This window comes from Thalassophryne amazonica, chromosome 9 (assembly GCF_902500255.1).
Source record: "Thalassophryne amazonica chromosome 9, fThaAma1.1, whole genome shotgun sequence".
Lineage (NCBI taxonomy): Eukaryota > Metazoa > Chordata > Actinopteri > Batrachoidiformes > Batrachoididae > Thalassophryne > Thalassophryne amazonica.
In genome coordinates, this window is record NC_047111.1 from 40,050,624 (window position 1) to 40,067,151 (window position 16,528).

General features: G+C 45.2%; 1 protein-coding gene across 1 annotated transcript in view; it reads right to left on the reverse strand.

The window, feature by feature from the left end:
• Positions 1-16,528, reverse strand: part of LOC117517024 (15-hydroxyprostaglandin dehydrogenase [NAD(+)]-like) — a 67,195-nt gene that overhangs the window by 34,412 nt on the left and 16,255 nt on the right. The window contains exon 2 of the mRNA XM_034177940.1: positions 53-176. Coding sequence (XP_034033831.1) covers positions 53-176 — 124 coding nt within the window. The remainder of the gene's footprint in view (positions 1-52; positions 177-16,528) is intronic.

The following is a 16,528-nucleotide window of genomic DNA, read 5'->3' on the forward strand; positions in this document are numbered from 1 at the left end:
TTGTAGCAGCAAACCCCCCCACCCCCAACAAAAAAATTAATTCAGGTTTTACCTTTGAACTGTTCTTCTGACTGAACATCACAGTTCAGGAACAGGGTTTTCTCATGTCCATAGTCTTTGACAAAAGCTTCCTTCAAACTCTGTCCTTTGGTTTCATTCACATCCAGGAGGGCCACCTGATACAGATGAAGCTCAGTCAGAGAGACATTCATTCATGCATTCATTCATTTTCTGCCGTTTTTCTGCGTCCGGGTTGCAGTGTGGCAGTACACCAAACAGCTCATGTCACACTTCCCTCACATGTCACAAGTCCTCCAACTATTCCTGGGGGATCCCAAGGTGTTCCTAAGTCAGCTGGAAAATATAATCCATGCAGCGTATCCTGGGTCTTCTCCTGGTCCTCCTCCCTGTTGGACATGCCCGGAAGGCATCCAGAGGGAGATGACCAAGGGCCATCCTCACCAGATGCCTGAACCACCTCAGCTGGCTCTAAGTTGAGTCCTTGCCACAAATTTGAGCTTCTCACCCCGGAGTATAATCCTGGATACCCAGCCCAGTCTCACGTTTTTTTTTTTGTTGTTGTTGTTTGTTTTTTCGTGCTCCCGTGACGAAATGAGTCAAATTTTCGTGACGGGGCTTTTTTTTAACTCACTATTACTAACCCTACTCCCACCCCAACCCTAACCAGCCCGACCCCCCCACCTCACTTTTAATTTCATGCAGCTATCACGGCATGAATGAGAATGAATTTGTGCTGCTGTGACGAAAATTAGGCGCTTTTCACGAACCAATAGATTAATGTATATTTCATGCTGCTGAATCACGACTTACCGTGAGAACAGGTTGGGATACCTGACACATAAATCTCATTTCCGCTGCTTGTATCCTCAGCCTTGTTCTTTCAGTTATTACCCAAAGTTCATGACCATCGGTGAAGCTGGTTCCGAGTCTTGTCTCCTGGCTCAGCTCTTTCTTCACCACGATGGTCAGGTACAGTGTCCGAGGACATCAGACGCAACCAGTGTTGTATAAAGCAGTGATTTTCAACCTTTTTTAAGCCGCGGCACCCTTTTTATATTTACAAAATCCTGCGGCACACCACCAACCAAAATAATATTATAATTTTATTACCTCTGGTTTTGCGCAAAACCCAATTATCGCAATAGAAAATCGATACAGAAAACACCGCATTTCGAAAATCCTCAAGCATTTTGCGCTCTGATCTCAAGTAGGGCTGTCACGATTAGGAATTTCTGGAGACGATTAATTGTCAGACAAATAATTGCGATTGACGAATATATTGTCTATTCCCCCCCCCCCCCCTTCTTTATATTCTACTATTGTAGTATAATTACACAACTCTGGAAGAACGTTTGGCTTCTGTGAGTGGAGAAACTGGGAATAGTGCAACATTTTTATTTTTATCTTCATTTTACATACAGTCCCAACTTTTCTGATTTGTGGTTGTTTCTGTTGCATTTCTGAAATTGTTTCTCCTCATCAGTCACGTTTTGTGCTTAAACAATGCATTAAGCCCATATTGAACAAATACCTTGGAAAGTAACCGCTGTTAGTTTAGAGTTCTCACCTGCTTTTTGTGATCTGTGCGTCTGAACATCACCACAGCTTCTCCATGTCAGGGTTTTTTTTTTTGTGGCTCAGTTCATTCGTATATTCTCATTTTTTAAATATGTTTTTAAACATATTTGACCGTTTATTTCATCTCATGATCTCATAAATTCAGCATACGACACGCACATGGTGTGAACAGGACAGTAACGGCAGAATCACACCTTTAGAGAAAGTTCAGAGAGAAGTAAAGGCAGCTTCATGTTTTGGTTTTGTTTTTTAACATGTTCACTCGGGTTAAAATCCTCTCTGCTCCGCGCTCGCTGCGCACTGATGGTTCTCAGACTGTAACGTGTCGTGCTTCCATTCAGGAATCTCCCTCACGCACCCCCTCCCTCCCAGCCTGCAGCCTGTTGATTCTGCGCGCGCGCACACACACACACACCGACAACTCCGCATTTTAGATGGCTTTTGAAGAAGACGGCCACTGTTTTAATCGGCCGTCTTATTCAAACGGCAGGACGGAGCGCTCTTCAGCCTCCATGTTATTGTCCCGCCTTAAGACGAGAGTGAGGCTGCAGCACAATGACGTCAGATTCTGAGTCGTTTTATGCTTTGTGGATAAAATAATTCACGGTAATCGCGAATATGAAAAATAATCGCGATTGACGAATATTGTAAGAATTGTGACAGCCCTAATCTCAAGTGTTTTTTTAGACGTGTCGACACTTTTATTCACAATAATCTGCCACTCTAATATTCACGGAGTGCAGAGGCTGCCTTCAGTGAACCCAGTTGTGAGCGAGAAGGCCCAAGTCTGACCACGGTGACATCAACGGAGGTCAGGCCGCCTTCCCCGCACACCTCCACAGCCAACGCGGTTTCTCCTTCCCCAGAGGAGCCATGCTCCGTGAGCAGCTGAGATTCACTCTGTAGTCAGCAACCCGTAACCATGGAGACGCACGCTATGTGCGCAAGTATGTCTATTATACTATAGTACAGCGCTTTGCTGCCATCTACTGGAATAAAAGAGCTTTACGTCATCTGCTACACTATTACAGCACATACACCCGATAATGGCGATATTTGATAATTGCCCACGGCACCCCTGACGATCGATCACGGCACCCTAGGGTGCCGCGGCACCCCGGTTGAGAATCACTGGTATAAAGTACCGAAAAATCACACTTGAGTAAAAGTACAGATACCAATTTAAAAAATGACTTTGGTAGAAGTTCAAGTCACTGATTGAAATGCTACTCAAGTAAGAGTCTTAAAGTATCTAGTATTTATTGTAATGTTCAAGTACAAGTAATGTTCAACTAAATGTACTCAAGTATTGAAAGTAAAAGTACAAGTAAATGTTAATAATCAAAAACAGACTGATTTTTTAAATAAAAGTTTATCTAGGCTTGTAAATGACTGGCAGTATTAATCAAAATACTGAAAATTGTGCACATCACACAAAACACTTCAGAAACAAGGTTTCAAAACCTAAATGAGAGTAGGTTACTCACTAGGTGTTGACCGAAACAAAATTGTCATTAAACTTAAAACAGGGATGAAGTGGAGGTGTAAGAGTCAATAGGTGTTCACAGGAAACAGTTATTTATTTCTATATTCATTTATTTATGTTCATTGTTAGTTGGTTTTATCTTTTCTCCTGTGTTTCATTTTATCAGGTTCTTTTTGTCTCTTTCTCTAAAATTGTATTGTAACATTATTAGTCTATTATTATTGACTATTACTGTCTATTATGTAGACTATTATTGTTGTTGCTATAATATATGAATAAAAATAAATAAAAAAAATTACAATTTGACTTTTACGACAACGAACGCTGAGCCATTAATTATACAGAAAAATCAACACAAGGGTGATTCTTAGACTACGGGCACTTATTATGTCCTTTGATCATATTGTATGAAAAACAGAAAAAGGGGAAATTTCACACTTTTATAGGTATCTTTACAATGAAAGTGTGTTAAGAAATTTATTCTAGTAGTCTATGATGACTTGTTCACCTTTTTTCAGCATCATTATATGCAAATATTGCCGTTTTGTGCTTGTCCCACACCCAGACTTTTGATCTTCAATGATAAAATGAATGGTAAAGAAACGTTTTTTCTAATGTTTTAAAATGTCTCTGAATAAATATCAGTAAATAATCAAAACATAATTGGGGTATTCAATGTCATACAACTGTTATGATTTTTTTAAACAAAATGTAGTTGTCCCACACTATTGCCGTAATTTCCACCACAACACTGTAATGTCCCTTTAAACAGTTTGTATGAAAGATTGTTTGGGTAGTTTCTGTGGAAATAAACAGTGACATCAGAGCACATGTATATAGCGCCAAATCACAACAAACAGTTGCCCCAAGGCACTTTATATCGTAAGGCAATGGTGTGGTGGAAATTACATTTACAAGGCCAATAGTGCCCGTAGTTAAAGAATCACCCACAAACGTGCTGATGCGAACAGCTTAATGCATACTTTAACATTGAAAAGGCCATAGACATGCTAACGCGTTAGCATCGGTCCCGTTTTTGAGTTATAAAATACATCTATCAACTGTTTCAGAAGACCATAACAGGTCGGTTTAACATAAAAATATTAAATATTACTCACAGACATATGCTCTTCAGGGTTTTAGCGGGAAAAAATTAGGATAAAGCGAAATAAAATCCACGAACTGTAGATCGAAGCACTGTTTCGACCTGCGAATCACTGCTTCGATTAGTTCAAGGTTCAAAGCAAAGCCGCGCTGCAGAAAAGTTTATTACAGACCTGCTGCAGGTATGTAATCAATGCAGAGAAATGATCATTTTCCTGACAAACACCCCCCAAGTGCACAGCTGCAAAAAAGCCTACCGGACATGCCTCATGACAAATCGGACTGACTTCGTTGCAGTAACTAGTAATCAGTGGTGTCGCTGGGTGAAAACACGACTTTTTTCACGTGTGCGTGTGTGTGTTTGTGTGTTTTGGGTTTTTTTTGTAACAAGTAATGGCATGGCGCATAGAAAATGTATCAGAGTAGAAGTATGCAATTAAGGTCGGAAATGTAGTGAAGTAAAAGTGAAAGTAAGCTGAATTTAAAAACTCAAGTCTCCCAAAACGTACTTAAGTACAGTAGTGAAGTATTTTTACTTTGTTACTATACAACACTGGACGCAACCCAATCCATCTATCCATCTCACACTCCATCTTAATCCCATTCGTGAAAGACCCTGAGATACTAAAACTGATCCACTTGAGGCAATAACTCTCTTCTGACCCAAAGGGGAGAATCTTCCCTTTTCTGACAGATGACCATGATCTCAGATTTGCAGGTGTTGATTCTCATCCCAGTCATTTCACACTCTGCCTAAACTGGCCCAATGCGCATAACCATGCCAGCAGAACCTCATCATGTACAAAAAGCACAGCTGTAATTATGAGGTCATCAAACTGGACACCCTACAGTCCCTGACTGAGCTTTAACATCCTGTACTTGAACATCACAACCAGGATTGGTGACAAAGGGCAACTCTGACAGAGAGACAGACAGGATAAAATCTACAAACTGTTAACTGTTAAACTTTCTGTTTCAACATTAAAACAACATGGAAAGAAATTGTGATCTGATTCAAGGGCAAATAAAGGTTATACCCCTTGATAAGATTCAGTGGTGTCAGGATCAAAGATCCAAGTCAGGGTTAGGCTCAAATAAGAACAAAGATCAAGGCCCAAAGATCAAAGGCAAGACATAACTGATCTAACAAACGAACTAACCAGCTAACAGCCAGAGGCAACAACAGTTTTGCATTCAGAATGTGAAATGTTTTTCACAGTGGGGATTTGCCACTCCAGGAACTGGGCAAATTGGTCCCAGGCAAGGGGCCAGACTAAGAATGGTTCACACTGACCAGAAAAAAACAAGGCAGAGGAAACATGGCCCAGCTTGGAGGATGCCTGGGGCCACTGTCTGGAGCCAGACCTGGATGAAGGGTCCATCAGTGAGTGCCTGGTGGCCAGACTTGCCACAAAGCCAAGTTGGGCACAGCCCAAAAAGGCATGGACTTTCCATCTCCACCCTGTGGGCTCAGCTCACCACCCTCAGGGCAAACTGCTGGGATCGGGTGCGCTGTTGAGGGCCTTGACGGACCAAACCCAGAAGGCAGAGGCTAGCTCCAGGTGCGTGGAACATCAGCTCGCTGTGAAGCAAAGAGCCAGAACTTGTGCAGGAGGTGGAGCACTACCAGTTAGATCTGGTGGGCCTCACCTCCACGCACAGCCTCGGCTCCAGAACCACTCTCCTTGATAGGTGTTGGGCCTTGTTCTTCTCTGGAGTTGCCCAGGGTGTGAGGCACTGGGCGTGTGTGGGGATACTCCCAAGGCCTAGGCTGATCACCGTAACATTGGAGTTTACCCTGGAAGATTAGAGAGTCACCTCCCTGCGCATGTGGGTGATGGGAGGGGGGACCTCTGACCGTTGTTTGTGCGTATGCACCAAACAGCAGTTTGGAGAATTCTGCCTTCTTGGCATTCCTGAATGGAGTTCTGTACAGGGCTTCAGTAGGGGACTCCATTGTTCTCCTGGGGGACATCAACCCACACATGGGCAATGACAGACACCTGGAGAAGCGCGATCGGGAGGAATGGCCTCTGTGATGTAAAGCTGAGTGGTCATTTGTTGTTGGACTTCTGTGCTAGTCATGGACACCAAGTTCAAACATAAGGATGCTCATACGATGCTCATCGTAAGTGCTCATCGTAAGTGTACATGGTACCACAGCACCCTAGGCTGAAGGTCGATGATTGATTTTGTGATCATATCATCTGATCTGAGGCCGCATGTTCTGGACATTCGGGTGAAGAGAGGGGCAGAGCTGTCAACTGATCGCCATCTGGTGGTGAGTTCAGTTTCAATTTTCAATTTATTTTCATTTATATAGTGCCAAATCACAACAAGGATGCCTAAAGACGCTTCACACAAGTAAGGTCTAACCTTACCAATCTCCAGAGCAACAGTGGTGAGGAAAAACTCCCTCTGAGGAAGAAACCTCAAGCAGACCAGACTCAAAGGGGTGACCCTCTGCTTGAGCCATGCTACAGACATGAGTTACAAAACGAACATACAGGAAATATTGCCAGTGCACAGGACAGTTTCTGGAACAGATACTACACCCATCTCTGGATGGAGCTGTGCCTCAAACAGAGAGAAAAGAAAAAAAAGCAGAATTGAGTATCAGAAAAACAACAAATATAGTGTAATTTGTCAGCATTAAGCAACAAGAAAAACAGAAGAAATACGAAGGTGATCGCTGGCCACTAGCCCTAAGCTTCACTAAAAGACCCAGAATTTAGATAAAGTTGAGGCAGCGGCCCGCTCCGTTTCCTAATAAAATGAATTAAAAGAGTAAAAATGGGCAATGTTGATTGTTTTATTATGATACACTTTGTAATAAAAAATATAATGCAGTCATTTGTGCAAAGCAGATTTCCTGAATTTTGTGAAGGCTCGATACATTTAGATCATCCCAACTGAAGAATTATGTGGTTCAATTATGTCTAAAATAACTCAATTTCTTTCAAGTTAGTTACATCTGGGAATCACCATGAAATTTGACAGTTCTGTTTTCACTTCACATGTCTGGAAGGCCTTCTGCACCTCCCTGGGGGCCACATTAAGCCTGTCTTCTAGCTTCCTCTATTAAACCAATGGCCAGGCAGAACAGGCCAAACAGAAACCTGAGTTCATCCTTTGGTGTGTCATGGACGGTCAAATGACCTCCTGGAGCTCCCACCTTCCTTGGATCAAGTACACCCAGAACACCCAGGTCAGCTGAGTGACTGGGCTTTCACCATTTGATGGCTCTCTGGGATATCAGCCACCACTGCTTCTGACCCAGGAGGCAGATCTTGCTGTCTCGTATGTGAAAGACCCATCTGTATTACTGCCGCAGGGTGTGGAAGCCAGCTCACTCTCCTCTACTCCACAGCAGAGGACAGGCTCAATGTCATGCAGACCGGCATTGCACCCCAGCCCCTCTCTACCAGCCGGAACAACATGCACGGTTATCAGCTGAAGACATACCCCTGAAGACTTGAGACTTGCAAGCTGACTCCCCTGTTCTTGGGTCTGTATGTCATCAACCAGGTCCTTTAGTGGTCAAGCTGTAGTTACTGAGTACTCTCCAGATACGCCTGAAGTTCCAGGTTTCTGCCTTAAGTCACTGCACTCAAGTCCTTTGTGCCCTCAGACCAATCCCTCTCTGTGTATAGTCACCCAGCCTAAACCATGTAGTAGATGTTGGATGTGCACCGCGTTCTGCAGTATTTAGTGGACTGGATAGTTATGGGCCTGAGTGGTCTTAGATCACTCGATAGATAGATAGATAGATAGATAGATAGATAGATAGATAGATAGATAGATAGATAGATAGATAGATAGATAGATAGATAGATAGATAGATAGATAGATAGATAGATAGATAGATAGATAGATAGATAGATAGATAGATAGATAGATAGATAGATAGATAGATAGATAGATAGATAGATAGATAGATAGATAATGTTTGTAAAATAGGCAGCTGACATTTTTCAAAGGTGGAAATAAATTTCTGTAATGAGTTGGAGTAGCGTGTGAGTCCAGAATGTTTTTAGAAGCAGGGCTTAATTTGAGGGGGAGCAAGCCGAAGCACGCTCCGGAACCTCGGACGCATGCTCCGGAACCTCTGATGTTGGCTCCGCCAGCTTTTTATACTGGATCCGGTGATCCACCACCTCTCTTGACTAACAAAATATAAAAAAAATAAATAAAAAAAATCACCGCGATTGCTCTGACTGCCACTCACACCGCCCTCCTGTCTGCTGTGCGGAATTGTGCCAAATCTGGCAACAGGTCCAGAGGCTACGTTCGCTGTTTTGATCCGGATGCTGACCGTACCCGCAGAGCTCCGTGGCCACAGAGAGATGGATTGGATTCTTTGCGGGTCCCACATCCGTACCCCCGGAGGCAGTGAGCGAAGGGAGAGCCGTGCATTGTGTTCTGCGTGTGTCTGTTTATAATCTTCTCACACAGAAGAAAAAAGAGAGTGTTTACACAAGAGAGAAAAGTGAGAAAATGTGATGGATTTTGTTTATCGCGGGTTATTTTTAGAACGTAACTCCCGCGATAAAGGAGGGACCACTGTACATCATTAAACGGGAATTTGTACTCTATCCGGATTTGGTGTGACTAGTGTTATTAGGCCTACAATACATGCCCAGTTTATTTTTGGTGTGGCGCACAGCGTTGTTCGCAAGCCCCCCGCCCTTCCTTTTTTTTTTGCACCGGAGCCACCCATCCTCTGCGATCTGGGACCTCCCACTTAACAAATTAAGCACTGTTTAGAAGCTTAAACCTCAACAGTTTTTAGAAGAACCTGACCCTTTTATTTCCTCTTAATTATGTAATTTTTTTCATGTTAATTTACTGTCTTTATGTATTTATGAATTGGGTTATTTTTTTATCATATACACACTATTATCATTATTATTATTATTGCTTTATTTTATTATGCCATCATCTGTTCAGACGGAGGGAGGCCGATGATGATGATTTTATTACACTCAACAAAAATATAAATGCAACACTTTTGGTTTTGCTCTCATTTTGTATGAGATGAACTCAAAGATCTAAAACTTTTTCCACACACAATATCACCATTTCCCTCAAATATTGTTCACAAACCAGTCTAAATCTGTGATAGTGAGCACTTCTCCTTTGCTGAGATAATCCATCCCACCTCACAGGTGTGCCATATCAAGATGCTGATAAGACACCATGATTAGTGCACAGGTGTGACTTAGACTGCCCACAATAAAAGGCCACTCTGAAAGGTGCAGTTTTATCACACAGCACAATGCCACAGATGTCGCAAGATTTGAGGGAGCGTGCAATTGGCATACTGACAGCAGGAATGTCAACCAGAGCTGTTGCCCGTGTATTGAATGTTCATTTCTCTACCATAAGCCGTCTCCAAAGGCGTTTCAGAGAATTTGGCAGTACATCCAACCAGCCTCACAACTGCAGACCACGTGTAACCACACCAGCCCAGGACCTCCACATCCAGCATGTTCACCTCCAAGATCGTCTGAGACCAGCCACTCGGACAGCTGCTGAAACAATCGGTTTGCATAACCAAAGAATTTCTGCGCAAACTGTCTCAAGGAAGCTCATCTGCATGCTCGTCGTCCTCATCGGGGTCTCGACCTGACTCCAGTTCGTCGTCATAACCGACTTGAGTGGGCAAATGCTCACATTCGCTGGTGTTTGGCACGTTGGAGAGGTGTTCTCTTCACGGATGAATCCCGGTTCACACTGTCCAGGGCAGATGGCAGCCAGCGTGTGTGGCGTCGTGTGGGTGAGCGGTTTTCTGATGTCAATCGAGTGGCCCATGGTGGCGGTGGGGTTATGGTATGGGCAGGCGTCTGTTATGGACGAAGAACACAGGTGCATTTTATTGATGGCATTTTGAATGCACAGAGATACCGTGACGAGATCCTGAGGCCCACTGTTGTGCCATACATCCAAGAACATCACCTCATGTTGCAGCAGGATAATGCATGGCCCCATGTTGCAAGGATCTGTACACAATTCTTGGAAGCTGAAAATGTCCCAGTTCTTGCATGGCCGGCATACTCACCGGACATGTCACCCATTGAGCATGTTTGGGATGCTCTGGACCGGCGTATACAACAGCGTGTACCAGTTCCTGCCAATATCCAGCAACTTCGCACAGCCATTGAAGAGGAGTGGACCAACATTCCACAGGCCACAATTGACAACCTGATCAACTCTATGCGAAGGAGATGTGTTGCACTGCATGAGGCAAATGGTGGTCACACCAGATACTGACTGGTATCCCCCCCCAATAAAACAAAACTGCACCTTTCAGAGTGGCCTTTTATTGTGGATAGTCTAAGGCACACCTGTGCACTAATCATGATGTCTAATCAGCATCTTGGTATGGCACACCTGTGAGGTGGGATGGATTATCTCAGCAAAGGAGAAGTGCTCACTATCACAGATTTAGACTGGTTTGTGAACAATATTTGAGGGAAATGGTGACATTGTGTATGTGGAAAAAGTTTTAGATCTTTGAGTTCATCTCATACAAAATGGGAGCAAAACCAAAAGTGTTGCGTTTATATTTTTGTTGAGTGTATTACTTCTATTTTGTCATTTGATTTTTAAATGGATCACAATGGAAAAAAGTGTTTTCACTTTCTTGTGTCATCCATGTATTTTTAACGTATTTATATTATATTATATACTTACATTGAACTTCCTAAATAACATCACACACATACGCTTTTAATATATAGAGGATTTACCGCTGTCAGGCTGAATGGTCTGGAACTGTAGGACACAAATGCACAACTCAAGCGAACAGCTCTGGTTTTTAGATGGTTTTACTGTAGAAGACAGCGGAGGTCGGTACACGAGAAGGCAGTCCAGGAAAAGCAGCAGTACAAGAAACATCAGGCAATCAGGCGTGGTCAAAGCAACAGGCAGGAGGTCAGGTACACACAAAGAGGCAGACAGAACTAAGGAATGCAAGAACAGAGCTGGATTGAAGGCACAAGGCACGACAAACTGGCGAGAGACAAACACACCCAGTGAGCTAAAATAACTGCAGGTGGCAATCAGCAAATCAGGGACAGGTGTGCCTGGAAAGCACCAGAACAGGGCGTGGCCAGAGAAAGAGAGAGAAACACCCAGCAAGAGAAGAAGCCAAGCATACCCAATGAAACACAAAAAATAACTAACAGCACAAGAGAACAAACAACCCAGAACACCAAGCAAAACTCAAACCGTGACAGTACCCACCCCCCCCACGGCCGGCCCCGGACGGCCCAGGTGCAGCAGGATGAGAGGCATGAAACTCACGGATCAGAGCAGGATCAAGGACAAAGCGGGAGGGAACCCAAGACCGCTCCTCAGGGCCATAACCCTCCCAGTCAACCAAATACTGAACCCCACGACCACGGCGACGAGAGTCGAGGAGCCGCCGTACGGCAAAAACAGGGCCCCTGTCCACACACTGGGCGGAAGGAGGGGGAACGGCCGGAGGGCACAACAGGCTGGAACGAGCAGGCTTGACGTGGCTCACATGAAAGGTAGGGTGGATGCGGAGGCGAACAGAAACCGGATTTATAACTTTGGAAATAGAGAATGGACCCACGAACCTGGGAGCCAATTTCCTGGGCAGTCCTCGCAGAGTAAGATGATGGATTGAGAGCCAAACTTTCTGTCCAGGTTTATACGCAGGTGCGGAGGATCTCCTACGATCAGCTGCCGTCTTAAAGGCCACAGAGGACCATAGGAGGGCCCTACGGGCCCGCTCCCAGGTTCGTCGGCAGCAGAGAATGAGTCCTAAGGCAGAGGGAACAGAAGAATCAAGTGCAGTGGACGGAAACAGTGGAGGTTGATGACCATAAACTACATGAAATGGTGAAAAACCAGAGGATGCAGAAGGAAGACTATTGTGTGCCAGCTCTATCCAGGACAGTTGAGCAGACCAAGAAGCAGGATGCTGGGAGGTGAGAATCCGGAGTCCTTTTTCCAACTCTTGATTGAGACGTTCCGTCTGCCCGTTGGCCTGGGGGTGGTAACCTGAGGTTAAGCTGGCAGAGACCCAGAGGAGACGGCAGAATTCCCTCCAGAAATTAGACACAAACTGCGGTCCTCTATCGGACACTATATCCTCTGGAAATCCATGTAACTTGAACACATTTGTGGGCATTATTTCTGCAGTTTCCTTAGCTGAGGGAAGTTTAGGCAGAGGGATGAAGTGAGCCATCTTGGATAATCTATTCACCACGGTTAAAACAGCAGTATTACCTCTAGAAGGTGGCAGACCGGTTACAAAATCCAATGTGATATGTGACCAGGGACGAGTAGGGACAGGAAGTGGCATTAAAGAGCCCGCGGGCGGACGGTTAGAGGATTTGTGACTTGCACACATAGAGCAAGCATTAACATACTCTGTAATATCTTTCAACATCCCTGGCCACCAAAACCTCTGTTGAATTACATACTCAGTCTTCTTGATTCCCGGATGACAAGAGAACCGACTGTCATGTCCCCACCTAATCACGTCCCCTCTGAGCGCAACCGGAACGAAACAGCCTACCCTGGGGACAACTGGGGAACTGGAGTACGAGGTCTGTCAATAAAATAACGGTCCTTTTTATTTTTTTCAAAAACTATATGGATTTCATTCATTTGTTTTTACGTCAGACATGCTTGAACCCTCGTGCGCATGCCTGAGTTTTTCCACGCCTGTCGGTGACGTCATTCGCCTGTGAGCACGCCTTGGGAAGGAGTGGTCCCGCCCCTCGTCGGATTTTCATTGTCTTGAAATGGCGGAATGAAAAGGACTTTTTTTCCATCAGAATTTTTTCAGAAGCTGTTAGAGACTGGCACCTGGAAACCATTCGAAAAATTTATCTGGCTTTCGGTGAAAATTTTACAGGCTTCACAGAGAATAAGGTGTGTTACTACAGCATTAAGGACGCTCAGCGCGCCGCGCTCCGAGCTGCGACGACGCTGCACAAGCCACTAGACCATTTCTAAATGGATGGCTCTGTGGATACGAGACCGTCGTGTGCTCTTTCTGTGGTTATCACAAGAACTGGACATCAGCCATTTTCCGGCAGATTTCACTTTTAACGAGATTTTGTCATGGAAAGCTGCATGGAGGCTTTGCGCGTAAAGACCGATTCGCTTTGGAAGCGAGACAAAAGAACACCTCCGTTTCGGCGTGTCAGAGGGCAAGTTTGGACATGTCTATCTCGGCTTTCAATGCTTACCAGTCCAGTAAGTATCAGTGAAATTGTGGAGAGCTGGACATGTCCAAACGTGTCCTCTGACACGCTGAAACGGAGGTGTTCCTTTGTCTCGCTTCCAAAGCGAATCGGTCTTTATGCGCTAAGCCTCTGCGCGGCTTTCCATGACAAAATCTTTTGTTAAAAGTGAAATCTGCCGGAAATGGCTGATGTCCAGCTCTTGTGATAACCAGAGAAAAAGCACACGACGGTCTCGTATCCACAGAGCCATCCGTTTAAAAATGGTCCGGTGGCTTGTGCCGCGTCGTCGCAGCTTGGAGCACGGCGCGCCGAGCGTCCTTAAAGGGGTAATTAAAGCTGTAGTAACAGACCTTATTCTCTGTGAAGCCTGTAAAATTTTCACCGAAAGCCAGATAAATTTTTCGAATGGTTTCCAGGTGCCAGTCTCTAACAGCTTCTGAAAAAATTCTGATGGAAAAAAAGTCCTTTTCATTCCGCCATTTCCAGACAATGAAAATCCGACGAGGGGGCGGGACCACTCCTTCCCAAGGCGTGCTCACAGGCGAATGACGTCACCGACAGGCGTGGAAAAACTCATGCATGCACACGAGGGTTCAAGCATGTCTGACGTAAAAACATATGAATGAAATCCATATAGTTTTTGAAAAAATAAAAAGGACCGTTACTTTATTGACAGACCTCGTATTGCCTAAGGCAGACTGGACCCTGGATTCTATGTCCCACGTTAATGTCGACACGAAACAGGATGCTGGCAAGATAGTCCCCGGATCGGCCGGCGTGTCGACCGGGTCACCCTGCCGTGATAATGCGTCTGGCTTGCCATTCTTGGAGCCAGGTCGGAAAGAGATTACAAAGTCAAAATGGCTGAAAAAAATGGCCCACCTGGCCTGGCGTGCATTAAGCCGCTTAGCGGTTCTAAGGTAGGCTAGGTTCTTATGATCGGTAAAGACCAAAAAGGGAATCTGTGCCCCCTCTAACCAGTGGCGCCACTCCTCCAAGGCCACTTTAATAGCCAACAGCTCGCGGTCGCTGATGCAATAATTACGTTCAGCTGCGGTCAACTTCTTTGACAAAAAGGCGCATGGATGTAGCCTATTGTCTGAGGCTTTAACCTGCGACAGGACAGCCCCAACTCCAGTATCTGAAGCATCTACCTCAACCACAAACTGTCGAGCTGGGTCAGGGAGGAGCAGCATGGGGGCCATTGTGTGTTTTAGGACCCTAAAAGCCTCGTCACACATCGGTGTCCATACGAACGGTCGGAGGGACGACGTGACCTCGTGAAGTGGAGCTGCAACTGTGCTGAAATTACGGATGAACTTTCGGTAGAAATTGGCAAAACCGAGGAACCTTTGGACTTCTTTGTGGGAGGTAGGCACCGGCCAATCCCGCACAGCCGCAACCTTCTCTGGGTCCATCTTAAACTCTCCCTCTGTGATCACAAATCCGAGGAATGATACTGTGGGTTTGTGGAACTCACATTTTCGGCTTTAACAAAAAGATTGTTTTGCAGCAAAGTTTGCAGTACGGTGCGGACGTGGTGCGTGTGGGATTCCAGATCGGGGGAAAAAATCAGGATATCATCAAGATAAACAAAAACAAATTCATTCAGATACTCGCGCAGAACGTCAGTAACCAGATTTTGGAACACCGCCGGGGCATTAGTGAGACCAAAAAGCATGACCAGGTACTCGTAGTGTCCTGAGGGCGTATTAAAAGCGTTCTTCCATTCATCACCTTGCTTTATAGGAACCAAATGATATGCATTGCGAAGGTCGAGTTTTGTGAAAATCTTTCCTCTTTCTAGGAGCTCAAAAGTAGATGAGATGAGTGGCAGCGGATATAGGTTCTTTACCGTGATGTCGTTTAGCCCCCGGTAATCAATACATGGGCGAAGGGATTTATCCTTCTTTTCTACAAAAAAGAATCCCGCTCCTGCAGGTGACGATGATGGTCTAATTAAGCCTGCGGCCAGAGATTCTTGAATGTACTTATTCATGGCGTTGCGTTCAGGAGCCATCAGTGAATAGAGCTTCCCTTGGGATGGGCTAGCCCTGGGGAGTAGTTCTATTGCACAATCGTATTCCCGGTGAGGTGGTAATGACTTAGCTTTCCTTTTACTAAACACTGGTGCCAAGTCATGATAGGATGGAAGTAGGTCCGGGTTGGAAGTAGATTGAGCACTAGTAGGTTCAGACAGACATGAATCGTAACAAGCAGGCCCCCAGGAAATAATTTCTCCGCTAGCCCAGTCAAAATTGGGACCATGTTTCTGTAACCAGGGATGCCCCAAAATAGCCGGGTGAGTCATTTTATCAAAAACGTGAAAACTGATTAATTCAGAGTGGTTTTCAGAAATTATCATCTGAACTGACTGCGTGCAATGGGTAATGCACCCCACTTTATGACCATCAACGGCACGCACCACTAGAGGGCGCGAGAGCTCATATAATTTAAGATGTAAAGACTCGACCAGAGAAGACAAAATCAAGTTTGCATCTGAACCAGAATCCACAAATGCAGGCACAGATACTGATGAATGGTCTGAAATTAATTTAGCCAAAATCACATTTTGTGCTGAGGAAGGAGAAATTGTGTTTTGACTCACCCGAATCTCGGCTTGTGGCCGCATGGTGGCACCCCTGGCTTGACAATAGGTTATCATGTGACCGGAACGCCCACAGTAAAAACAAAGTCCTTTTTCACGGCGTCGCTGCTTTCAGCGGAGGAGAGACGTGTGCGACCCAATTGTACTGGCTTCTCAGGGCTGCGGTGTGGATATTCTGAGCAGGCACGGCTGTAGGAAGATGAGTGGGCGGGAGGTCTTGCGGCATGTCGAGCAGGAAGCCAGACGGCACGGCGAGGAAGGTCCTGTAGACATTGGTCGGTCCATATGGCGAGTGCGATGAGCTGGTCGAGGTCCCCAGGCAATTCAACGACCACCAACTGGTCCTGAATGTTTTTGGCAAGCCCCTGAAGAAAAACATCATGGAGTGCCGCGGAATTCCAATCACTTTTGGCTGCCAGGATGCGGAAGTCCACTGCATAGTCGGCGACTCAGCGTCCCCCTGCCTCAGCCTCATGAGGGCACGGGCTGCTTCTCGCCCTG